Source organism: Oncorhynchus keta, chromosome 5, assembly GCF_023373465.1.
Source record: "Oncorhynchus keta strain PuntledgeMale-10-30-2019 chromosome 5, Oket_V2, whole genome shotgun sequence".
NCBI classification, from domain to species: Eukaryota; Metazoa; Chordata; class Actinopteri; order Salmoniformes; family Salmonidae; genus Oncorhynchus; species Oncorhynchus keta.
The window spans coordinates 12626407-12652935 of NC_068425.1; the positions used below are offsets into that span (position 1 = coordinate 12626407).

The 26529-nt window shown below is 44.6% G+C and overlaps 2 protein-coding genes across 6 annotated transcripts in view; one reads left to right on the top strand and one right to left on the bottom strand.

Annotated features, from left to right (window-relative positions):
* LOC118375729 (mitogen-activated protein kinase kinase kinase 14-like) lies at positions 1-22813 on the top strand. Of its 5 annotated transcripts, none has more exons than XM_052518735.1 (16): positions 1-139; positions 13999-14265; positions 14365-14446; positions 14626-14860; positions 15233-15613; positions 15723-15857; positions 15956-16085; positions 17336-17464; positions 18746-18853; positions 18967-19130; positions 19276-19426; positions 19507-19827; positions 19967-20079; positions 20247-20388; positions 20573-20673; positions 20822-22813. In XM_052518735.1, exons 2-16 carry the CDS (start codon positions 14007-14009, stop codon positions 20984-20986), a joined length of 2616 nt encoding a protein of 871 aa, XP_052374695.1. In that variant the 5' UTR covers positions 1-139; positions 13999-14006; the 3' UTR covers positions 20987-22813. The 5 variants fall into 5 exon arrangements, with proteins under 5 accessions (XP_052374695.1, XP_052374696.1, XP_052374694.1 ...); XM_052518736.1 differs by having other exon boundaries at positions 74-139; positions 14002-14265; XM_052518734.1 differs by lacking the exon at positions 1-139 and adding an exon at positions 12133-12326.
* Positions 22128-26529, bottom strand: part of LOC118375730 (apoptosis regulator BAX-like) — a 15071-nt gene continuing 10669 nt past the window's right edge. Inside the window, exons 2-6 of the mRNA XM_052518738.1 lie at positions 26094-26142; positions 23919-24083; positions 23683-23818; positions 23353-23457; positions 22128-23244 (exon numbers count right to left, since the gene is read on the bottom strand). Of these exons, the coding sequence (XP_052374698.1) occupies positions 23146-23244; positions 23353-23457; positions 23683-23818; positions 23919-24083; positions 26094-26142 (554 nt within the window). The 3' untranslated portion in view covers positions 22128-23145. The remainder of the gene's footprint in view (positions 23245-23352; positions 23458-23682; positions 23819-23918; positions 24084-26093; positions 26143-26529) is intronic.

Consider the following 26529-nt stretch of genomic DNA (forward strand, 5'->3'; position numbering starts at 1 on the left):
GTACTTTCGATTTTCATATCCACACCCCTCCGGTGACGCAATCGTAATTTTCAACGTTGGACATTTTTAGCGAACTGTGTAGATCCTGAAAACAGCCGACGCCTTTTATCATTGTAAAAACAACATACTCGAACAAAAGGTAAGTCAATATCAACTATAAAGATATCAGAATTGAATATGCCCACAAGATGAATAACTTTCTTAAAAAATGGGTTGAAGTACATTTGAAATGGCGGAGGGAAAGGAGGTGAAGAGAAGTCGCGTCAACATTTTCTCGACCATAGCATAATGACATTTTCTTAATGCAACGACAAAACGTTCATTACTTAAGAACTTCTTAGTTGTTACATTTAAGATTTTTTTTAAATGACCCAGGTAGATGTTATGCACGAAGTTGCCATATAGGCTATTACAGTAGATATTGACAGATATTACAGTACAGTACACCGCCTGTTGACGATAGTATCTCCGGACCCGGTTGTTTTGTTAAGAGCCGCGGACGCTTGCGGAACGTTTTTTGGAAACATAAGGAACGTATCTTCCATATCAGAGAGAAACCAATTTGATAAAACAAATGTTAAACTACTACACACCTTTATAGGCTTAGTGTTCCCACACGTCCAAATATATCTCCAATATACAGTGTCAATATACTTGTTTATTGAAGACATAGGTAGCCACCTGTGCTAAATAGCGCTCCGAACACCTGTGTGTAAGTGTAATTGGGGAGGAAGTGTAGTTCTTCAACTGGGGGCTTTGCACAGCTTGTGGATCTGTGCAAAACTCTACAGTAAGTGTATCTTTTTTTATTTGAAGGAGTCTTTCTCGCTGATATGAAAGACAAGGGGCATATCAACATATGTTTCGAAAACCGGTTGGAAAGTCATGATTGTTGACTTTTTTTCAACGTTAAAACACAGCATCGCAATTGTATACTGAGCAAAAATATAAACGCAACATGCAACAATTTCAACGATGTTACTGAGTTACAGTTCATATAAGGAAATAGTCCATTGAAATAAATTCCTTAGGCACTAATCTATGGATTTCACATGACTGGGAATAAAGATATGCATCTGTTGGTCACAAGTTGGGGTTTGGAACACAAAACCAGTCAGTGTGTGGTGTGACTACCATTTGCCTCATGCAGCACGACACATCTCCTTCACATATAGTTGATCAGGCTGCTGATTGTGGGCTGTGGAATGTTGTCCCACTCCTCTTCAATGGCTGTGCGAAGTTGCTGAATATTGGCGGGAACTGGAACATGCTGTCGTACACATCGATTCAGAGCATCCCGCACATGCTCAATGGTGTCGGGTGAGTATGCGGGCCATGGAAGAACTGGGACATTTTCCGTTTCCAGGAATTGTGTACAGATCCTTGTGACATTGGGCCGTGCATTATCAATTATCATGCTGAAACATAAAGTGATGGCGGCGAATGAATGGCACGACAATGGGCCTCAGGACCTCGTCACAGTATCTTTGTGCATTCAAATTGCCATAGATAAAATGCAATTGTATTCATCGTCCGTAGCTTATGCCTGCCCATAGCATAACCCCACCGCCACCATTTGCCAATCTGTTCACAACGTCGACATCAGCAAACTGCTCACCCACACAACGCCATACACGTGGTCTGCTGTTATGAGGCCGATTGGAGGTACTGCCAAATTCTCTAAAATTATGTTGGAGACCGCTTATGGTAGAGAAATGAACATTCAATTATCTGGCAACAGCTCTGATTTTCAGTGCTGCAGTCAGAATTGCACGCTCCCTCAAAACATGTTTTTTTCATGCGAGAAGTTGAATTGTCTATTAGGCTGTTTTTGGACAAGCTGCTGAATTTTATAAACCAAATTGGTTTATCAACCCTCTACCAGTTGTCTGTACAAGCACACACAGTACCTGCGCAAGTGCAGGTTCTTCATTTCATTTCACTTCTCACATTATTTTACCTTATGAAGCTTACTGGTAGTCCCCAGTCACATGTTGTTATCACAAGCATACTTAGACAAGAGACCGAAGCCTTTTGATTCACTCATTGTTGTGCAGCATACACCATAGCATAGTTACATTTACATTACATTTAAGTCATTTAGCAGACGCTCTTATCCAGAGCGACTTACAAATTGGTGCATTCACCTTATGACATCCAGTGGAACAGCCACTTTACAATAGTGCATCTAAATCTTTAAGGGGGGTGAGAAGGATTACTTTATCCTATCCTAGGTATTCCTTAAAGAGGTAGGGTTTCAGGTGTCTCCGGAAGGTGGTGATTGACTCCGCTGTCCTGGCGTCGTGAGGGAGTTTGTTCCACCATTGGGGGGCCAGAGCAGCGAACAGTTTTGACTGGGCTGAGCGGGAACTGTATTTCCTCAGTGGTAGGGAGGCGAGCAGGCCAGAGGTGGATGAACGCAGTGCCCTTGTTTGGGTGTAGGGCCTGATCAGAGCCTGGAGGTACTGAGGTGCCGTTCCCCTCACAGCTCCGTAGGCAAGCACCATGGTCTTGTAGCGGATGCGAGCTTCAACTGGACGCCAGTGGAGAGAGCGGAGGAGCGGGGTGACGTGAGAGAACTTGGGAAGGTTGAAAACCAGACGGGCTGCGGCGTTCTGGATGAGTTGTAGGGGTTTAATGGCACAGGCAGGGAGCCCAGCCAACAGCGAGTTGCAGTAATCCAGATGGGAGATGACAAGTGCCTGGATTAGGACCTGCGCCGCTTCCTGTGTGAGGCAGGGTCGTACTCTGCGGATGTTGTAGAGCATGAACCTACAGGAACGGGCCACCGCCATGATGTTAATTGAGAACGACAGGGTGTTGTCCAGGATCACGCCAAGGTTCTTAGCGCTCTGGGAGGAGGACACAATGGAGTTGTCAACCGTGATGGCGAGATCATGGAACGGGCAGTCCTTCCCCGGGAGGAAGAGCAGCTCCGTCTTGCCGAGGTTCAGCTTGAGGTGGTGATCCGCATCCACACTGATATGTCTGCCAGACATGCAGAGATGCGGGCCACCTGGTCATCAGAAGGGGGAAAGGAGAAGATTATTGTGTGTCGTCTGCATAGCAATGATAGGAGAGACCATGTGAGGTTATGACAGAGCCAAGTGACTTGGTGTATAGCGAGAATAGGAGAGGGCCTAGAACAGAGCCCTGGGGGACACCAGTGGTGAGAGCGCGTGGTGAGAGACAGATTCATGGTAGGAGCGACCTGTCAGGTAGGACGCAAACGGGCCGCGCCGATGCCCAACTCGGAGAGGGTGGAGAGGAGGATCTGATGGTTCACACGAAGGCAGCCGATAGGTCAAAATGGATGAGAGCAGAGGAGAGAGAGTTAGCTTTAGCATCTGCAGTTGAATGACTAGTCTTGAAACCTGACTGAGGATCAAGAAGGTCATTCTGGGAGCGGGAGGCTGGCCAGGGATTCAAGAGTTTTGGAGAGAAAAGAAAGAAGGGATACTGGTCTGTATTTGTTGACATCGGAGGGATCGAGGGTTTTTTCAGAAGGGGTGCAACTCTCGCTCTCTTGAAGACGGAAGGGACGTAGCCAGCGGTCAGGGATGAGTTGATGAGGGGAGAAGGTCTCCGGAAATGGTCTGGAGAAGATGGGTCAAGCGGGCAGGTTGTTGGGAGGCCGGCCGTCACAAGACGCGAGATTTCATCTGGAGAGAGGGGAGAAAGAGGTCAGAGCACAGGGTAGGGCAGTGTGAGCAGAACCAGCGGTGTCGTTTGACTTAGCAAACGAGGATCGGATGTCGTCGACCTTCTTTTCAAAATGGTTGAGAAGTCATCTGCAGAGAGGGAGGAGGGGGAGGGGGAGGAGGATTCAGGAGGGAGGAGAAGGTGGCAAAGAGCTTCCTTGGGTTAGAGGCAGATGCTTGGAATTTAGAGTGGTAGAAAGTGGCTTTAGCAGCAGAGACAGAGGAGGAAAATGTAGAGAGGAGGGAGTGAAAGGATGCCAGGTCCGCAGGGAGGCGAGTTTTCCTCCATTTCCGCTCGGCTGCCCGGAGCCCTGTTCTGTGAGCTCGCAATGAGTCGTCGAGCCACGGAGCGGGAGGGGAGGACCGAGCCGGCCTGGAGGATAGGGGACATAGAGAGTCAAAGGATGCAGAAAGGGAGGAGAGGAGGGTTGAGGAGGCAGAATCAGGAGATAGGTTGGAGAAGGTTTGAGCAGAGGGAAGAGATGATAGGATGGAAGAGGAGAGAGTAGCGGGGGAGAGAGAGCGAAGGTTGGGACGGCGCGATACCATCCGAGTAGGGGCAGTGTGGGAAGTGTTGGATGAGAGCGAGAGGGAAAAGGATACAAGGTGGTGGTCGGAGACTTGGAGGGGAGTTGCAATGAGGTTAGTGGAAGAACAGCATCTAGTAAAGATGAGGTCGAGCGTATTGCCTGCCTTGTGAGTAGGGGGGGAAGGTGAGAGGGTGAGGTCAAAAGAGGAGAGGAGTGGAAAGAAGGAGGCAGAGAGGAATGAGTCAAAGGTAGACATGGGGAGGTTAAAGTCGCCCAGAACTGTGAGAGGTGAGCCGTCCTCAGGAAAGGAGCTTATCAAGGCATCAAGCTCATTGATGAACTCTCCGAGGGGACCTGGAGGGCGATAAATGATAAGGATGTTAAGCTTGAAAGGGCTGGTAACTGTGACAGCATGGAATTCAAAGGAGGCGATAGACAGATGGGTAAGGGGAGAAAGAGAGAATGACCACTTGGGAGAGATGAGGATCCCGGTGCCACCACCCCGCTGACCAGAAGCTCTCGGGTGTGCGAGAACACGTGGGCGGACGAAGAGAGAGCAGTAGGAGTAGCAGTGTTATCTGTGGTGATCCATGTTTCCGTCAGTGCCAAGAAGTCGAGGACTGGAGGGAGGCATAGGCTGAGATGAACTCTGCCTTGTTGGCCGCAGATCGGCAGTTCCAGAGGCTACCGGAGACCTGGAACTCCACGTGGGTCGTGCGCGCTGGGACCACCAGATTAGGGTGGCCGCGGCCACGCGGTGTGGAGCGTTTGTATGGTCTGTGCAGAGAGGAGAGAACAGGGATAGACAGACACATAGTTGACAGGCTACAGAAGAGGCTACGCTAATGCAACGAGATTGGAATGACAAGTGGACTACACGTCTCGAATGTTCAGAAAGTTAAGCTTACGTAGCAAGAATCTTATTGACTAAAATGATTAAAATGATACAGTACTGCTGAAGTAGGCTAGCTGGCAGTGGCTGCGTTGTTGACACTACACCAATCAAGTCGTTCCGTTGAGTGTAATAGTTTCTACAGTGCTGCTATTCGGGGGCTAGCTGGCTAGCTAGCAGTGTTGATTACGTTACGTTGCGTTAAAAGAACGACAATAGCTGGCTAGCTAACCTAGAAAATCGCTCTAGACTACACAATTATCTTTGATACAAAGACGGCTATGTAGCTAGCTATGTAGCTAGCTACCATCAAACAAATCAAACCGTTGTGCTGTAATGAAATGAAATGAAAATGTGATACTACCTGTGGAGCGAAGCGGAATGCGACCGGGTTGTTGAGTGCGGAAGTTCTATTCGGTAGACGTTGGCTAGCTGTTGGCTAGCTAGCAGTGTCTCCTACGTTAAGGACGACAAATAGCTGGCTAGCTAACCTCGGTAAATTAAGATAATCACTCTAAGACTACACACTCTAAACTACACAATTATCTTGGATACGAAGACAGCAAAGACAACTATGTAGCTAGCTAACACTACACTAATCAAGTCGTTCAGTTGAGTGTAATAGTTTCTACAGTGCTGCTATTCGGTAGACGGTGGATGTTTGCTAGCTGGCTAGCTGCTGGGCAGATAGCAGTGTAGACTACGTTAGGACGACGAAATACGATAATTACGCAATTATCTTTACAGTATGGAATTCACAACTAAATGTTTGCAGCTAGATATAACTATTAAGTGAACTGTTTAAAATGTGTTAAATGCTCTTTGGATTGCTGACATAGTAGCTAGGTATCTATCAAGTTTCACTCCATTGATCTTCGTGCGTGCGTGCGTGCACGTGGGTGGAGTGGGATTTTTGGAGGAGCGAAAACCTTTTTGTAACATGATGTCCTTGCCGGGCTCATTCCCATTCACAAGGGGGCGATAGCAACGTTTTTTCATTTTGTCTTTTCATTTTGTGAAAACAAGGAAGAATCGGCTTTCCTTGCTAGTTTTTTTAAACCTTTATTTAACTTGGCAAGTCAGTTAAGTACACATTCTGTCTAGTTCAGGGGCAGCATCTGCACATCTATCACTCCAGTGTTAATGCTAAATTGTAATTGTAATTATTTCGCCTCTATGGCATATTTATTGCCTTACCTCCCTACTCTTATACATTTGCATACACTGTACATACAGTGGGGCAAAAACGTATTTAGTCAGCCACCAATTGTGCAAGTTCTCCCACTTAAAAAGATGAGAGAGGCCTGTAATTTTCATCATAGGGACACTTCAACTATGACAGACAAAATGAAAAGTTTATCTCAATACTTTGTTAGGGTTGCCAACTGTCCCGTATTAGCCGGGATGTCCCTTATATTGGGCTAAATTGGTTTGTCTCATACGGGACCTCCCTTGTTCCGTATATTCATCCAATCACAGTATAGTGTAAACGCGCCAATTCCTGCAAAGTCATTTCTGTTATTGTTCGGTCGGTTTGGCATATCAAGGAAATATGGATAAAGATGCAAAAAAGACTGTGCAGCTACAACAAACAATGTGAAGCAAAAATGTTGTGGGTTAAGCCCGTCAGTGGTGACTCGACGAAAGCTTTCTGTACTTTATGCGTCGGGAATTCTCAATTGGCCATGAAGGGGAGAATGCCCTAACTCAGCATGCATCCACAGAAATGCACAGGGCCACGCTAGCTAAAGGTGCTAGCAATGTTGGTGCATTCTTCGTGACGTCTACTTCGGAAACTGACATAATTGGAAAACACCTCTCCGTTTACCAGTTATTGAGCAGTGCCAACAATCGCATTCTGAAAGCTAATTGCCCAGCTCACATAGCTCATAATGCCTGCAAGCACGCCTGCGATCAGCTGTCAGTGGATATTGAGACAATTGTTTTACAGATCTACAGGCACTTATCAGTATTTGCTTCCCAAAGAGAGGAACTGCGTGCATTTTTTTCGCCTTTGTTGACATTGAGTGGCTTGAAATCCTGCGACATGTTTGCACACGATGGGTCTCTCTTCATCCAGCTGTCCATCGTCTCCAGCAAAGCTGGCCAGCTCTTACATCATACTTCAGGTCCCTTAGGGAGACCTGTCCTGTGGAACTGAAGAGTATTTTTGAGTGTGAAGAAAAAACAGAAGCTGCTGAAATATATCTGTGCTTTTTCCACAAAGTGGGTGTGTTTTTGACCTACTCGTAAAAAAGCTGGAGGAAACAAAGCTCTGCATCACAGATGTTTTACGAGGAAGTCCAAAAGTTCAACATTTAAGATGCTTCAGCTGAAACTGGACAGTTTCTTTTCTGATACCAGACCAAGCAGCTGATGGGACAAACAATTGTCAGCATGAAGGTCCAAACAGAAACAGGACTTTGAAGTTCTATGACACTGTCGTTACATACATTGACAAGTGGTTTGATTTCTCACCAGAAAATGTAATGGTGAAACTGATCGGCCTCTATGAGGAGCTCTCCTTCACTGACCTGGAGCAGGTGCTGGTTGCCCTCAAAATGACAGAGACAGTCAGTATGGACCAACTCTATAAAGAGTGTTGTACTAGCTGGGAGGAAATACAGAAAGCCAGACAGGATACCACAAAATCCACAAGTGAGAAGCAGGTGGCAGTTTACCAAAATCTAGGGAAAGCCAACTTGATCAACATGTTCAGGATTGTCTCATTTGTCCTCAGTGTGCCAGACTCAAATGCCTTTGTAGAGAGGATTTTCTGTCTGATGACCATTAAATGGTCAGACTCAAGAAACCGATGTAGCACAGAGCTGATAAAAAATGAACTTCATATATCTGGGAACTGTGACTTGTCATGTAATGACTTCTCTCTGGCTCTGCAAGAGGACTGCTTGAATCAGTCAAGTATGTAGCCTTGGTGAGTGACTCATGCCCCTCTTTTGCATTTGAGAATTTTTTTTATTTTTTTTTGCTGTAAAGGTCCCAATTGTGATTCTTTGATAATATATTTTGAGTTTTATTCACATAAGTTTACATAATGATACAGTTTTATTAAAGCTATAGGCTAAATGGAATATACAAATGTTTTTCCTTTCCAATTGAATAAGAATATGAATATACACTGTATATTCATTCACACAACACCATACCCATACCGCCATACCCACAACACCATACCCACACCGCCATACCCACAACACCATACCCACACCGCCGTGGCACCGTGCACTGGCACGCCACCTTTTGTCCCTTATTTGGTAGTGAGAAAGTTGGCAACCATAGTCGCAGTTGTAAATGAGAACTTCTTCTCAACTGGCCTACCTGGTTAAGTAAAGGTGAAATAAATACATCAATTCCCATATCAACTAAAAATAGAATGCCATCATGTTTTGGTCACTGGAGGAAAAAAGCACATGGCTAGCTCATTGGCTACAGCAGGTTCTACCATTTCATAATAATAACTAGTTATTACTTTTGAACTAAATACCTTTTTGGGTGGATTCTTGTTGTTTGGTTTACTGTTTCAACAGTCGCTAAGATTATATTGGGTTATCAATGCAAAATAGGTTACTTTAATGTGGGGATGGGCATTTGACATTTTGGGGTACTCAGTTTTTTTTAACACAAGGCCTGCGCTGGAAAGAAATGTGTGCGTATTTATCTATTGGCCTGTGTCAACATGCCTAATTTATCATAACCATTACAGATAACAAATCCTAATTGCTAAATGGCCCCATATAAAGTACCAATCAAAAGTTTAGACTCACCTACTCATTCCAGGGTTTTTCTTCATTTTTTAAACTATTTTCTACATTGTAGAATAATAGTGAAACCATCAAAGCTATGAAATAGCACAAATGGAATCAATCATGTAGTAACCAAAAAAAAAGGTTAAACAAATCAAAATATATTTTATATTTGATATTCTTCAAAGTAGCCATCCTTTGCCTTAATGACAGCTTTGCACACACTTGGCGTTCTGTCAAACAGCTTCATAAAATGCACATTTGTACAACCAGCTTCACAAATGCACATGTAGAAATGGAACACTAGAGGCAAAGCAAATTAACATGGTCTTCAAGACAAAATAAATAAAACAATTGGGACAAAATGGAACTGTGATCTCTGGTTAAAGAACGAGCTTTGACGTTCGGGTACTCGATTACTCATGCCCATCCCTGCTTTGATGAATCATCTGTATAGCCTATAGATCAGATCAAGGAGCCAAGCGACAGCTCCCACTGTGGAAGGAATGATACAGCGTGTCTTCATTTTCAGGTAGTAAAAAAGTAAGTAAAAAGCCGGAGCCTATTACAAAGATACGCCCCTTTTGTGACGAAAAATTACATTGCAACACTCCGAATCGTATGTCTGCGTAGAGCTTGTAGTAAGCTTAAGTGGTTAGCATTTTGCAATCAAGCTCCTCTTGGTAACAGAAGAGAATCCCCTCCTGGATCAAGAGGCTTGCTGTCTAATATTTGTTTGAGTAGCATTTTTTAGTTATTTGTATAACTGTATGAGCTGGGATGTCTGTACTCCAAATAGTTTGTGTAAAAGGTTTGCATGTTAGCATTTAGCTAGCATTTGCTATGGGATTTTACATGTACTTGTTAGCATTGAAAACCTTCTGATTGGAAATAGCGCCCCTGTTGTTTTTTATTGCCGGTATTACGGTATGGCACAAAGTCGGTATGATGGCACAAGGTCGGTATGGGGGGGGGATGTTATACTTGCCTAACAAATGGAATTGTTTTAAGATGGACATACCATGTATCATTTAGCTATCTGATTTAGAATTTAAGGACCCTGTAGGTATAAAATAAATACATATATTTACAAATTATTTGATAAAATATAGAATTTGCCCATAGAAACACATTAAATGACACGTTCATAAATGGCAAAACAGACAGTCAAAATATGTATCCTAAGGAATACAATTTTGAAGTAAATGTCTTATATCTATGAGATATAAGAAAGCTCAGATTTCTTATTTAATTTTTTTTTTTTAACACATATTTAACCCATTCATTTTTTAACCTGCAATGTCCTTCTCTATGTCTATGATTAATTTTTAATCCCAAAGTAAATAGGTGTTGTCTTTCTGGCGGGTGAAGGATGTGTTGCTATGCACAGAGGCCTTCACCCCCCCCCCGATACCTTGTGTCATTCACTCATTGAGACATTCATTTTTCGATTCCCATGAGTTGCTTGCAAGGCACTGAATGAATGCCTCGTAACAGTGTTCTGTGAGGGACTGGGGGGCCCAGAAGGCGTACTGGTGTGTTTAATTATCCAGGTCCTGCAAAAGATGGATCCCTCGGCTGTCCTTACTCAAGCCTCTGGTATTCTGCTAATCTGAGTGGGCGTATATGAGTCAGTGGTCATTGTGTGTCTGTGTGTATCCATCCTGAATCTTTTCAGCAGTTCCTCTATTTGTTCCTTTCTTTGTTGTATCCTCTACAGTCTACATTCACTCCCCAGAATCTAGCTGCCATTTTTGGATCCCCTTTGCACCCCTCCCCCGTTCCTGTCCTTTCTGCCCCCACATTCTCTCACTCCTCCACCAAGATTTCAACTGTCCCCCACCCCTCTGCTCACTGAGTATCATGCTCATGTTTTTCATGCATGTGTTTTCGATAGGGAGTCGACAGGTCCCTTAAGCACAATTACATTGTCACATTGACAGTTAGGCCGGGGCCTACATTGTTATAACAAAATTGTTACATTGCTGTAATAACACAACATGGAGAAATAACTAACTGAATCTGCACACAGTTTACCAAATGCTGAGCACAGCTAGGGGAGGACTTACTTTATGTATCACAATGACTGGTCCCTATGGTCAGAGTGGTTTTCTGGGCTGTGGAGTGCAGCTCTACAACCTATCATTAGCCTGTAGTTTTCATAGTTTAACCTCTTCAAGAGTTTTTTAAGAGGGCAAATTACTTGTGAGTGGCCCATCAAGGCCAGAGGATGTAGGCTAATCCCAGGATAGAAAATGATAACATTCACTCTGTTTATTAAGCGATTTGATACAAGAGTTGGCTGTTTGACATGTCCAAATGTGGTCCCTGAGTTTCCTTGCCCTTTAGTGGCTCTGTTCTGAGTAGTTTGTTGTTCCTCTCTCAAAAAAAGAGGAAACCAAAAAAGGAACTGAGATTTTCCCAACCTCAAAAAGGAGGCCGACCGTATCCCTGCTATAAATTAAAACCTCACAATTCTCACATGTAATCCTCATGGGTCATTCTGATGTTTTATTTATTCAAATGATTATAATAAGAAGGGGAAACATCAGGGGCTAAAAGGTTGGGAGTTCAACACACCATAACTAAAAATCATATATTATAGATTATACAGACAGAGGGGATTGATAGCAGCATCATTGATTTATGGGAGCACATAACTTTGGTTATATGTAGAACAGAACCATGGTGTTCCTGTTGACATGATTGATGCGACTACTCTGGCAGGATGGAACCAAGTGGCTTATTCATGCATCATCGTTTGCTTGGTATTTGACCCTGAGTGTGTTTTAAGAGCATAACCCTGAACCTTGACCCCTTTCTGCAGCCCCAACACATCACAATGAGAGGCTTAAAGTGTGGCCAAAGAGTATAACATAGTCTAGTAAATAACTAACACGTGGCCCCTTACTTTGGGGAATTAGATCTTCAGGGTTTGTTGTTTTGGGTCCCAAATTAACATTTGCATAGTTAAGACGGGTTAGATTTGGATTTAGATTTGCGTGCGCTTTTTAATAATGTGCTCTAATTTTCCTATTATTTAAGGAGAGTGAAAATGGGACAGAAAGACACTGAGCATGAGCGAGAGAAAGTGCAGAAAGAGCAAGACAGCCCTGCTGCTGCAGGGAAAAGAGGGAGGGGGGATGTGGGGAAGTGAGATGGATTTCCCGTAAATCACCATCAACCAATCACAGCTCCTACCCAGGTTGGCAGTGGGCCAGTGGGATCAAGCGACACCAAGCAACCGAGATACACAGCAAGATTACAGAGTGAAGTAGAGAGAGAGAGAGAGTTGAACGAGACCTATATTACAGAGAGTGAGTTATTATTTGTAAGGATAGGGGTATATTCGAGCAGAATATTTGACTTCAGTTTAGTTTAGTGAAAAACGGATAACCAGAAGAGACTGCAGACCTGCAATTCAGACCTGCCTCTGTCGGTAGGTCTATGTTTCCTTCCTCAATGTCTATTTTTCCGTCCAGTTCTTTGTCAAAGGGCCTGTTCTTACTACCACCCCACTTGATTTCAGTTGGGGTGTGGTGCTGTGTTTTGGAGGAGTGGTACGTGTGCGGGTCTCTCGCTTTAGCAGGAAGTGATGATCAGTGAATGAGAAAGCTGGTGTGCCTGGTCAGAGTCTGGGTGAGACAAAGTGTGTGGAGGAGGGGACAGAGAGATAGACAGGAAAGTGGAGAGTAAGAATAACAATAACGGGGCTATATACAGGGGGCACCGAGTCAGTGTGCGGGGTTACAGGTTAGTTGAGGTAATCTGTACATGTAGGTGGGGGCGAAGTGACTATGCATAGATCACAAACAAACAAACAGCAAGTAGTAGCAGTGTACAAAAGGGGGGAGGGGTTCAATGTAAATTGTCCGGAGGCAATTTTATTAATTGTTCAGCAGCGTAGTTGAGTATTTGCTTGGCAGTCAACCTGAGCTTGGTGTGTCATAAAGGGAACAGGGCACCTGTCTAAGGGAAGATCAAAAGTGAGGGGGAAAGATAAAACTCCTGTGAAGTGCTGGCACACTGATGCAACATGCAGCAACCCTATAGCTCTGCAGCTCTAAGCTTACAGTGTTCACTAAGCAGGCCAAGGTCCAAAGCCTCTCTGGCATTTCTCTACTTAATTAATGCTCAGATCAGAGGGGTTTTCATTTGAAAGACATACTCCATGCTTGATGCTTATTAACTGACAATAAATACAGGAATACATCATACACCTATATACTGTTGTTGTACAAACATCAATTATGCCATGTTTGACCAGTCTAGCTCATTGCATGTTATCCCAGCAGTTTTCATGTGTATTTTATTTCGCATAGAGGCTGTCAGAGAGTTTCAACTTAAGGTGTACATCTTGGCAGGGGTTGTGCAACATTGTTTTGTGCTGCTCGACCTATATTGCACCCTCCAACACACACTCCTTCTATTCTGTGGAACTGAGGCAGGCCTGTTCCTTGAACATGCCATGTAGCAGTCTTCACAACACAACTACTTCCTGGTGTTAACTACACAGTTGTAACTGTCAAAACAAGGCCCGTGATCGAGTTTCCTGTTTCATTCGCTCACCGCAAAACATGAAGTTTCAGCAGAGAAGGAGTTGCGATCAAGTTTCTGTGTCAAGCATACACTTCCTCCATGTTGAGAAAGTGATGTGTTTCAAATCAAATCAAATTTATTGGTCATAAGAAAAATATTTGCTTTCGAACTTTGGAACGAGGCGCAATACAAGGCAGAGATAAACAATTACTAGATTGACTTGTTTCACCGCCACACAAAGCCGGCCATTGTTCTGTTCTTAGCAGGTGCAAAGTTCAGTTGACATGAGGAAGGCTCTTTCCAGAAGTAAATAAGCTATACTGGAGTTTTTGATAACCCACTCGATGTCCCTGCAATCACAAGCTCTGCTCTGCTCTCTGCTAATGGAAAGGTGTGAGGATCGCTTAGATCAGCAAGTTGGTAGTTGTGGAGATGTGCTTCAAATGAAGTGCTGTACACTGAGCTGTTCAAGGACGGACCGTTTTGAATAGTTCAACCAACAGCAAAGTTAGTAAACAGGATAAGACCATGTTTTATTCTGAATTGACATCATTTTCTGTTTCCTTCTCCAGCAGGTGAGATGGCAGTGAGGCAAAGGATCTTTAACTCGACCAGACCGTTCTCAGGGTCACCCCAAATAGAGCTGAAGGGGTCTTACCCAAGCCTCCCCAGCCCAGAAGACAGGACAAGTGACGAGGAGGGGAAGGAGAGCAAAGGGGACTTCATGCCTTGTTTAAAACCCAGAATAATTAAAGTCCTAACGAAGGGCACAGCAGAACAAGTGGGTGAAGCAGGTCCACTGAACTATCAGAAGAACTCGTTCATAGCCCAGGCTGAATGTGAGTATACTAAGGAGGGCAATACTAGTTTTGATAGGGTTAATTGCAGAGAGAGAGAGAATGGCACCAAGCTAACACCTGCTGTCTGTGCTTCCCCAGGTGAAACCCAAGACTCCCAGCAGTTCAGCCCTTCCTGCTCCGAACGCTCCTTTGTCGCGTCCCCCAACTGCTTAATCAACCGGTATGACCTCACTAATCCCTCCATAACACACTCCATCATTATCTCTTCTTACAACTCTCTCAATCTTTGGGTTTCGTCTTTAGCTACAAAGCATTGGTTAAACCACTAATGTCTTCTTACAGTTTTGGGTTTTCGTGACAGTACTGCATTCACACAGGCATTGCTGTTGTCTTCCACAGGGACTCATCAGAGCACAACAATGTGGCGTGTTCCACCGCAGCCTCCAACCAGGACCAACCAGGCTCCCCGGCCCACCGCTCACCCAGGAAGAAGCCAAGGAAGAAACAGAAGAGGAAGGAGAAGAAAGAGGAGCAGAGGGAGACAGGGAAGCAGAGACAGAGACGTAGAGTACCTTCTGGTGTCCCTGAGCAGGAGACCCAGACTGGCAGTTCTCCTCAACTGATCCAGACCCAGGTAAGATGAGCACTCTCCCTGTAACATCCTACCGTCAGACACAAAATGGATGACGTTGAACTCTAGTTGAACTTGAAGTGCCTTTCTTGTGATTCATGGTCTGTAGTATGAACCGTAGACCGTCTCATATAGTGTTTGAGCTTCTATCAGCAAACATCCTAGCACAAACATTAGCTTTCCAACCGGGAGGAAGTGATTCAGAGAACTCTTGACTGTCTGAGACAAAGCTTCCTTTCAGGTGTCCATAGTCTTGAAGCCTCACCCACACAGATAGGTGTCTGTGTCAGTATCATTACCTGGAGGTGAAAGCTCTTTCCTGGCAGACAGTCACCTTTAATCACCTGGTGGTGGGTTTGTCTTTTTCCCCTTTAGCAGGACGCTTCAGAGCACCAAAGTAACATCAGCACTTCATACAGTAGCAGTATCCCGAGTTTAGAGGCGCATGACACAAGACGCCCCCCTTACCCCCTCCAGGACTGCAACAGGGGCCCCAGCCATTCCCACCTCTACTGGGGCCCACAGGTGTTTAGCCCCCCCTCCAACCTCTCCACCTATGGGCAGGAGAGTGACTCAGACTCTCCTCTCAGCAGTGTGGGAGACTGTTCATTAGCCCTAGCAGGGCTCAGGGGCAGTGTCAGTCAGGAGGACCGATGCTACGCAGGTCCCTTCTGCAAAGACGTGGAAAGAGATGTCAGGGAGAAGGAGGGAGAAGTCTCAGAGACTGACACCAACGAGGGCCTGATCTTCAATGAGGTAACTTTCCAGACTGCAGTAGTTGTCGATAAATACGGTTGTTTACTTGTGGCTTTTTCTGATTCCTCCTTATTAACTCAGCCAATTGATCTCTCTCATTTCCTATTAGAATATTCAGCCTGTGAATTATGAGTACAGGGAGGGGAAGGACTACAGCCTCTGCAAGTCTATCAACACAGGGTCATACGGGGAAGTGCACAGTGTGCAAGACAACAGAACACACTTCAGATTTGGCGCCAAAAAGGTACAACAGCACTTACACTCTCTGTGTATACATTATCTGTGTGTTATCTCTCACTATTGATAACTATTGAACTCTCTTCTCCCTCTCCTTCCTCCCAGATTCTCCTGAAGAGTTTTAGTAGTGAGGAAGTGGGTACGTGGAGTGCCCTGAAGTCTCCTCGCGTGGTGGAACTCTTCGGAGTGATCAGAGAGGGGCCCTACGTCATCCTCTTCATGGACCTCAAAGCTGGTGAGCTATACACTATACTGTGTCTCGATCTCAGGCAGTGACCTAGATGCTAGTTGTTTGTTCAGCTGTTTGTTCACCCTCACCCACCCGCAATAGCTAATAACCCATCCGCAACCAGAAGACTATATGTGACAATCTGAGGCCTGCACCTGACCCGCTATAATATAGACAAATGCTGTAGGCTACAGTCAAAGACGATAGAATGATTTTTTTTTGACAAGGGGTGCAGATTTTCTCCTGATTTGAGATATGTTTCAGCTTATAATTTCCGACATTTTGGTAGACTATTTGTTAGTCAACTATAATTAGATACATGCAGCTTCTCTTCTGTCATTATATGTTGCCCTCAAAGACCAAATGAACCCCTGCTCACCAGATTGTCATAAATCAATAGAATGAATGCTTTAATCTAGTTGACATCGGTAGAGATTTTCTCTGTCATCTTCTTTCGTGGAGCAAAAACGTTTAGAGACCAAAAAAGAATTTAAAGGAAAACGATTTTCTGTGCTAAATTTCCAAATGACATCAGTTCGACCAGTTGTAATGAAGTAGAAAGCTGTGAAAACAACCCAACATGTTTCTGATAAGATTTCAGTTTGGCTTGGAGGCATATTTTACGTGGTTGAAATACTATCAGCATTTATGATGCTGATGAAGATAGATACCATCTGTAGAGGTACTAACTGAGCATTTGCATTCTCTCAAGATGCTGAAAGAAAGAAATCATATTTCTCCACTCCTGTTTCTGAGTCAGAATGTTGCCTACATTTGGTGTATCATTTTACTGCAAGAAATCCTTAATTTTGCAGGAGTTAATATTAAGGCTATGTGAGGTTATAGACCTAGAGTCAGTGTCCAGATTTCAGTTTCCATTAAACCCATCGGAACAGTAGGCTACAGTTCCCTTGAACTTCCCTATTTGAAGTCCTCTTTATGCACTAATGCATGATAGCATAAAATAATTAAAGAACAACCTCAATGTAGCCTATAGATATAGATTGCGCAGGAATTATATATTTTGGATTTTTTACATGTATTTCTCATTATTCAACCCGCATTACACTACCCACCCGCCCTTCATCCACACAATATTTAATGACCCTAAACCCGTCCGGGTTATGAGTCAACCACTACTAGACACCTCTGTTAAGAGTTTCTCGAAGGATGCCTCAAATCACCTCTATGATTTTGAGGTGATTTTCCATCACCCACTGACCCCTCCTGCCCTCTTCTCTATTATCTGCTTCTAGGCTCTGTGGGTCAGCTTATTAAAGAGAGGGGTCGGCTACCTGAGGACCTGGCCCTGCACTACCACTGTCAGGTCCTTGAGGCGCTGGAACACCTGCTGAAGAGACGAGTGCTGCATCTGGACATAAAGGGTAGGCCGAGACATGAGATAATGAAAATGGCTGACTTATGAACAAAACCACAGCAGAAGGTTCATAAAACACACGGTAACTGAATGCCTGGGCTAGGTTTGATTATGGCAGATATTAAAACAGTAACTACAAGACTTGTCTAATCAAATGAAATTGATTTATATAGCCCTTCTTACATCAGCTAACAGCTGATATCTCAAAGTGCTGTACAGAAACCCAGCCTAAAACCCCAAACAGCAAGCAATGCAGGTATAGAAGCACGGTGGCTAGGAAAAACTCCCTAGAAAGGTCAAAACCTAGGAAGAAACCTAAAGGAACCAGGCTATGAGGGGTGGCCAGTCCTCTTCTGGCTGTGCCGGGTGGAGATTATAACAGAACATGGCCAAGATGTTCAAATGTTCATAAATGACCAGCATGGTCAAATAATAATAATCACTGGGGTTGTCGAGGGTGCAGCAAGTCAGCACCTCAGGAGTAAATGTCAGTTGGCTTTTCATAGCCGATCATTAAGAGTATCTCTACCACTCCTGCTGTCTCTAGAGAGTTGAAAACAGCAGGTCTGGAACAGATGGCACATTCGGTGAACAGGTCAGGGTTCCATAGCCGCAGGCAGTTGACATGTAAAGAGGAATAGAAGAAGCAGATGTTCAGGATATTCATATTTTGATTCATATGTTGCCTTGGTGAGAGTAAGTTGTTTCTCTGCTGTTTTTGCAGTTGTTATGTGGAACACAAGAGTCGCAGATCGTGTCTTGATCTCCCGCACCTGTGTTGTGAAACCAGAGCACCACAGGCTGAGAACGCGCCAAGCCGGGAATTTCCCACAGCGTGACTCACCGCTACTCTTTAGAGGGCGCATGCGCTCGCCAGCCAGAGAGAGGGAGAGACAGAACTAGAGGAAGAGAGAGAGCGACAGAGCAAAGGATAGACAGTTGGAACCACATGGCTCAGTGCTCAGATGCCACCTGGTGTCAGATATGCCAAACCACAGGCACAGATACAACAGGGAGGTTTTGCCAAGTCACCTGCTGCCTGTCTATTATGCTATAAGCCCCAGATTCATTCCTTCCCCAACAGCTGTTTCTTAATAGCCAACATGACTTGGATTTGACTCTTTTTTCCCCCCTGGTTACCAGAACCTTGCCTCGCCTGCATAGCTACAGTGCTGCTAAATATGGCTGTCTCGTCCCAGGATTATAGAACAACAATAACCAAATCCAGTATATACCCATAGATTAACGTGTGTGTTTGTGTGTGTGTGTGTGTGTGTGTGTGTTGCAGCGGACAATGTGTTGCTGTCAGAGGATGGGAGGGACACTTTTCTGTGTGACTTTGGACAATCGGAGAGAATGGACATCGGTGGACAGAGCTTAAGTGCATCCCAAGGAGGTAGCAAAATATGAACTCAAGCCCCCACTAGACGAAAAAGGGGGATACACCAAAAACACGTTTTTGACCTGGTTGTCACGTCTGAATGTATACTCTGTGTATGTGTGTGGAAGCAGATCTGAAGGGGACAGAGACACACATGGCCCCGGAGATTGTGAAAGGGGAAACCAGCCGCGGAGCCAAAGCAGACGTGTGGAGCAGCTGCTGCATGTTACTGCACATGCTCAATGGCTGCCAGCCCTGGACACGATACTACTCCCGCCCACTGTACTTCAAGGTATCATTCAACACAACACCACCCTGTCTTCATACTTGACGTCTGACACATATGTAGCTTTTGATGTTTAAAAAAAATGATTAGGCCTCTGATTGTATTGAAGATTCGTGTCGTGGATTGATTGTTCATGTGGCTATGGTTACAGATAGCCAATGAACCACCGCCTCTGAGGGAGATCCCGCCCGATTGCAGTCCCTTCACTGCTGATGTCATAAAGGTGGGACTACAGAAGGAGCCCACCAAGAGGGCCTCTGCCTCGGAGCTCAAGGGAAGAGCAGCCAGAGCTCTGAGAGAAGGTCAGGGTGTAGCACGCCACTGTTTTTAGATCAGTCCTTAGATTTTGTAACTGACTAACTAACCTACTGTGTGTCTTTAGTGGGAGGACTCAGCAGCCCCATTAGAGGGTCCTATAAGGAGCCCCTACAGATAGATGACAGCCCCAGCCAATCTAGCCAGCCCTGGCCACCCTTGAGCAGAGACACCTGCTCTGAGGAGAGCCCTGAGCTATTGCTGGAATCCATGAACCCAGGGAGCAGGGAGCTGAACAATGATGAGGAGGAGGAAGGCAGTGAGGCAGACACAGAGGAGACAGCCTCACCTCGGTCTCTACTGACACAACTCCATGAATGGCAAAATCCCAAGATGGCCGACGTCACCTCCAACGTATCTGAGCTTGAACTGCGCAAGCTGGAGAGAGGTACGGGTTGTTGAAACATTCTGTGTGTGTGCTGTCTGTAAGTCTGTGTATCTAAGTTCATTTTACTTGATGTATATCTATGTGTGTCAACTCAAGTCAACTCCTCTGTTCTTACCGCTCCTCTTCTGTTCGTCTGCAGAGTTCTACCTGACCAGTCTGTCTCAGCTGCACTCAGCAGAAACACAGGAGCAGCTACTGTCCTGCCTGAGCAGCAGTGACTGTTACTCCAACAGGGACTTATGGGACAGAAAGGTAGCCCACCATATAAGCCTGCCTTACCTGACATGTTAGATAATATGAACAGCTGTAGAGTGTGTAATGTGTTTCTGTGGGTTGATATATGGGTCTCAGGTCACATTAATCAGCCCATTCACGGTTCTCCCTCTCTTTTCCCTGTCTCCCTCCTCCCCTAACTACAGGACTCTGGCCGTTGGTCCATCAGCCCAGGTGACGACCTCAGCTCTGGTGTGTTCTCCTACAACAGCCAACCGGACGGACAGATTCTCAGTATGGACTGGCTGGTTCACCAAAGCCACCTGTCTCCACCCCGATGCTTTGAGGGTGAGCGACATCTCTCGTTAGCTGACCCTGGAAGGTGCTTCAGCTCAGGATGTTTAGATAAGAGGATCATGTCATATTGTTTCCCACTGGATAGGACCTCATTCCCATAGCGATATCACTCGTGCTGAGAAAGCATGTGCAGTGCACTCATGTTGGCTGTTTCTCTGCACTGTGATTGGCTCAGGAGTTGACGTCTGCATCACGGGCGTAAATGGGCAAAGCATCCGGATACGAGAGAAACGCAGGGTGAAGGTGGGCCACATCGCCACAGGGATCAGCGACCAGGTGAGTGAGGACTCATGGTTGAGTTTTCAATATGCCTCCCCTGACAAGTCGTGCACAACCATATTTTCATTTGGATGCTCTTGTCCTTTTCACAGGCGACTACACACAGGCCTTCATTACACCACCTGTGTCTCTCTCTCCCCCCTAGATCTCTGAGAGGGTGTTCACCATGGAGACTCAGGAGCGGGAGCCAGTGGCCCATGATGAGGAGGTGCAGGACTCTGGCCTCCTGCTCCGCTGTGTCCCTGCTCCTGACTACTGCCAGGCCTGGAGATGGAGGGTCAAGGAGGGGGTGCTGGAGACTCGTGACTGAGTCATTAACTCCCCCCACTCATTGATAGCAGTCTCATCAAGCATCAGGACTGTGAACTCACTCTTGTACTCCTGTCTCAGTATATCCTGCTTTTTATCAAACTGTGTGTTATGTCTAATCCTTGTAAGAATCGTACCCTTTTTTTCAATTTTTGCCTAAAATGACATACCCAAATCTAACTGCCTGGAGCTCGGGACCTGAAGCAAGGATATGCATATTTTGGATAGCAATTGAAATGAAACACTTTGAAGTTTTTGGAAATGTGAAATTAATGTAGGAGAATATTAACAGCAGGGGTTCAAACTCTAGAACCCAGTTCTGACATTGGAGTATAAAAATGTATTTTGTCAAACAAAACTATGCTCAATTTTATCTCTGGGACCCTCATGACAGATCAGAGCAAGATTACTGAATGTAAGTACATTATTTACCTTCAGAGGTGAATGTATGAAACCAGTTGCCATAAGTGTTTTGTTGTTGTGCAATCTCAAACAATAGAATGGTATTTTTTCACTGTAATATCTATTGTAAATTGGACAGTGCAGTTAGATTAACAAGAATTTAAGGTTTCTGCACATATAAGTGGTTGTCCTTGGATAGTTGGATGTTACTTACGTCATTCTAGGTACGTTAGCAGGACACCAATCCCGTAGAGGATGAAGGGACAAATGTCATGCGTTTCTTAGAAATGGATATCCCTGTATATTAGAGGAGTACACACACACGTGTGGTGTTAGTATTCTCTTTAGAGAAAATGGTTCATGTGAATAAGCTACAACTGCCTTTTCTCAAAGTAAGGTATGGAAAGTCCAATATTGTAAACCGAGCATAATTTTATACACCAAAAACGACAGCCCTTTTCTAGATTTCGCTAGAGCACACCCAACAACAGCACTCAACCAATAGGATGTGCACAGGGCTGAGATGTTAACCTTACAGTAACATGGAATCATGTCATGAAATAAAAGCTGTACTCTGGAGTAATTCATATCCATTTGCTGATCAATAGGAAAGATTCAATCCAACTACTACTGGACACTGTTTAGATATGCTTCCAGTTGAGAATTAGGGTACAAGCAAGGCAGTAGTTTTAAATGAATCCTCATTCACACCCCACAATCTTGTCACAGCTTAATAAGGATCACAATCCATAAAACATTTTTATTTTATGTTCATATTACAACATACAAAAACAAACAAATGTCACTGCAAAAATATTGTTTTGGGGGACAAGAGTTTCACAAAAGATATAGAAAAAGTGAAAAAAATGTGAATATCAAAGCAATTTATTGTAGAAAAGAAGAAAAAAGGACCAAGGCACTGACAACTTAAAAGAAATAAGAAAGTTTCCTTATTTGAACACATTAACAAGGTGTATAAAAAGAGCATTTGATTGTGAAGGATTATGGTATGGTCTGCTTTTAAATAGCCCACCATAGAATACAGTACTTTGAATACTATGCTGAGAGAGAGGTAAACATCTGTGAGAGAAGGACATTGCTGTGTGTCTGCAGTAGAAATGCGTGCACGCGCACACACACGTACTTGGAACATCTGTTGATCCTATGATCACGCGTAAATAATCACACACACCCCAAAATGCATACTCCAGCAAAGAGATACCATGAAGAGAGGGAGGGAGAATGATCAGATAGGAAAAAGGAGACTCAATGGAAGAAAAGTGCAACAGAAATAAAGCACAGGAGGAAAGCATAGGAGATTCTCATGCTTAATAAGACCTGGGGGGGATATCATTAGACTTAACAAAATGTCATGCAGCGACTTGTTTGTTTGCAAGAAATAAAAAAATAAATTAATTAAAAGATGTGCCCTGGCCGAGTCTCTACACATCTCTTTCCATCCTTCTCTCCTGTGTGTGCGGTCAAGAGCTGCTCACATATTTCAGCGTAGGGAACAGAGGCAAGAAAAACCTTGAATCTGACTCAATCCTTTGCCATTGATGGATGGAGGGTGGGAAAGAGGAGTGGTCCAAACGTTGCTGCTTTTCCATCCCCAACTATTTTTCCTCACATTTTCCTTCCCCCGAAACAGTTCCCATTTACCCCCACATGTCTACCTCCACTACCCAGTTTCCCCCCCAGTCTTATGCCCCCCCCCCCCTCCCCTTTGTCCTTTCTTCTCTCAGGCTCTCCTCCCACTCACATCTTGCGGATGACCAACACAGTAGTAAGAACTCCAGCGAGGAACACCCCCACTTTCTGCCAGGTGGGAGTGCCAAAGTAGGAACGGATTCCCTCCTAAGAATTAGGAAGAGACACCATTGTCTTCAACCATCACCACAATTTCAAAAAGACATCTGTAAAAAACATGTCAATGTGGGGAAAGCACATCTACGGATTCCTTACCCAGCCACCCTGATCCCTAATCCAGTTGATCACATGATCTCGCAGGTAGTCTGTAGCCCAGCTGATAATGGTTCTGATGATGTCGGGGACCTTGGTCAACAGAGCCTGAGGAGAGAAAGACGATGCAGTCTTATTGCACAGCGAAGAAGCCAACTCATCCCAAAACGTGTAAATTGCAGTTCCATTCCAAGCGCTGCGATTTACAAAAGTGACTCTATTCCGACTGAGATGAGCCCTGTTTCCTTTGTCTAACAGAGGACAAGAGAGCACGAGAATGATTGAGAGAGAGAAAGGAGAACTAAATAAAATACTACCACTCTCCACCCTCACCTTGATGACCAGCCGACAGGCAAAGTAGAAAAGTGCCACCACCCTGCCCCAGTTGAACTTTCCATCAGAGAAGATCTCACGGGCCACTCTCATAAAAACATCATGGCTGGGCTGGAGTGCAGTATCATTTAACATACTGAAGGGGAAAACAAGAGATGCTCTGAGTATTGTACAAACTCCAGGGGTCAATTTAAGCAAAGAGCTGAGTCCCTTTCTAAGTCCTTGGTTTAAGATACCTTTGGAGTTGTGTATTGCCATCCAGCTCATCTCCAATCTGCTGCAGGCACAGGGCCAGTTTCTTGTGGTTGGGGTCACACAGCTCACTACCGCCCAACTGTGTCCGTGACACTGACAACTGAGTACTGCTGTCAGCATGGCGAAGAACCCGCTCGTAGATGAAACTGCGAAGAGGGTCCCGGGTAAACAACTAGCTAGTATATTTTGATCCTTGTCTGATTAATCAGGCTGTAACAAACAATTAAACTGGTACAGTGGGGAGAACAAGTATTTGATAACCTGCAAAATCGGCAGTGTTTCCTACTTACAAAGCATGTAGAGGTCTAATTTTTTTTACCATAGGTACACTTCAACTGTGAGAGACGGAATTATAAAACAAAAATCCAGAAAATCACATTGTATGATTTTTAAGTAATTAATTTGCATTTTATTGCATGACATAAGTATTTGATACATCAGAAAAGCAGAACTTATTTGGTTCAGAAACCTTTGTTTGCAATTACAGAGATCATACGTTTCCTGTAGTTCTTTCCTGTAGTTCTTGACCAGGTTTGCACACACTGCAGCAGGGATTTTGGCCCACTCCTCCATACAGACCTTCTCCAGATCCTTCAGGTTTCGGGGCTGTCGCTGGGAAATACAGACTTTCAGCTTCCTCCAAAGATTATCTATTGGGTTCAGGTCTGGAGACTGGCTAGGCCACTTCAGGACCTTGAGATGCTCCTTACGGAGCCACTCCTTAGTTGCCCTGGCTGTGTGTTTTGGGTCATTGTTATGCTGAAAGACCCAGCCACGACCCATCTTCAATGCTCTTACTAAGGGAAGGAGGTTGTTGGACAAGATCTCGCGATACATGGCCCCATCCATCCTCCCCTGAATACGGTGCAGTCGTCCTGTCCCCTTTGCAGAAAAGCATCCCCAAAGAATGATGTTTCCACCTCCATGCTTCACGGTTGGGATGGTGTTCTTGGAGTTGTACTCATCCTTCTTCTTCCTCCAAACAGGGCGAGTAGAGTTTAGACCAAAAAGCTCTATTTTTGTCTCATCAGACCACATGACCTTCTCCCATTCCTCCTCTGGATCATCCAGATGGTCATTGGCACACTTCAGACGGGCCTGGACATGCGCTGGCTTGAGCAGGGGGACCTTGCGTGCGCTGTAGGATTTGAATCCATGACGGCGTAGTGTGTTACTAATGGTTTTCTTTGAGACTGTGGTCCCAGCTCTCTTCAGGTCATTGACCAGGTCCTGCCGTGTAGTTCTGGGCTGATCCCTCACCTTCCTCATGATCATTGATCCCTCACCTTCCTCATGATCATTGATCGCCCACCTTCCTCATGATCATTGATCGCCCACGAGGTGAGATCTTGCATGGAGCCCCAGACTGAGGGTGATTGACCATCATCTTGAACTTCCATTTTCTGATAATTGCGCCAACAGTTGTTGCCTTCTCACCAAGCTGCTTGCCTATTGCCCTGTAGCCCATCCCAGCCATGTCCAGGTCTCCAATTTTATCCCTGATGTCCTTACACAGCTCTCTGGTCTTGGCCATTGTGGAGAGGTTGGAGTCTGTTTGATTGAGTGTGTGGACAGGTGTCTTTTATACAGGTCTTTTAAGTCTTTTATACAGGTAACGAGTTCAAACAGGTGCAGTTAATACAGGTAATGAGTGGAGAACAGGAGGGCTTCTTAAAGAAAAAACACTCAATCAAGAAAAACTAACAGGTTTGTGAGAGCCGGAATTCTTACTGGTTGGTAGGTGATCAAATACTTATGTCATGCAATAAATGTAAATTAATTACTTAAAAATCATACGTGATTTTTGTTTTAGATTCAGTCTCTCGCAGTTGAAGTGTACCTATGTCAGTAGAATGAAAATACACACCAGAACCATATACCTCGCAGATCTCTAGAAAGTCTGGTAAACAATATTTCCCTGTTATATATTTTGTCTCAAATTTCGAGCGTCTGAAGGACAAACCGCACAGACAACCGGTAATGCAAGTATCAATGAAAATTGATTCAACATTCTGGCTTGTAAGGAACATTTACACAATTTGGCACTCCAATGTTTCAGGCTATATCTACCAATTAAATGGTGTATTACAGCCTGATTAAATCAGACAAATGTGAATAAAGATCTAATTGAAGAGTAAACATGAAAGTATACTCACTCTGTCAGTAATGTTCTTCCCAGTTCTAGTACCTGATCAGTTCCATTACCTGAGAACACAAAGCAGCACTGGAGTCAGTACTACCAGGACATAAACCAAGGGCAGGTAGAGGCAATTTAAGACCATGCCTATGTGTGGGTAGTCTGGCAAATACTGAATTCTTGAAGTCCTCCTGACTGAGTCACATGGGTAGCGTCAGCCGGGCTAATGTATGCGTGTCTGTCAAATCGAAACTGGGCCGTCATAAAATATGATGTAATGTTCTAAACATGTTTGAAATGTGACACAAAGATATTCTTGAACAAGTAGCTACTGAAGTATGCATGTCTCATGACCAGTTCAGTGTGACATTAATTAATGTAAAACCGTTAACACAAGCTGGCTCATTTTCAGAAGTTGACTTGTCAACTGACATTAGTAACAGCTGGACTGGTCC

What these genes read in the sequence shown, in the direction of transcription:
- LOC118375729 (XM_052518735.1), top strand. Translation starts at nt 14,007, where the DNA reads ATGGCAGTGAGGCAAAGGATCTTTAACTCGACCAGACCGTTCTCAGGG. An exon ending in TCAGATTTGGCGCCAAAAAG is followed by an intron (nt 15,858 to 15,955) that starts GTACAACAGCAC and finishes CCTTCCTCCCAG; the next exon opens with ATTCTCCTGAAGAGTTTTAG. An exon ending in GCTGCATCTGGACATAAAGG is followed by an intron (nt 17,465 to 18,745) that starts GTAGGCCGAGAC and finishes TGTGTGTTGCAG; the next exon opens with CGGACAATGTGTTGCTGTCA.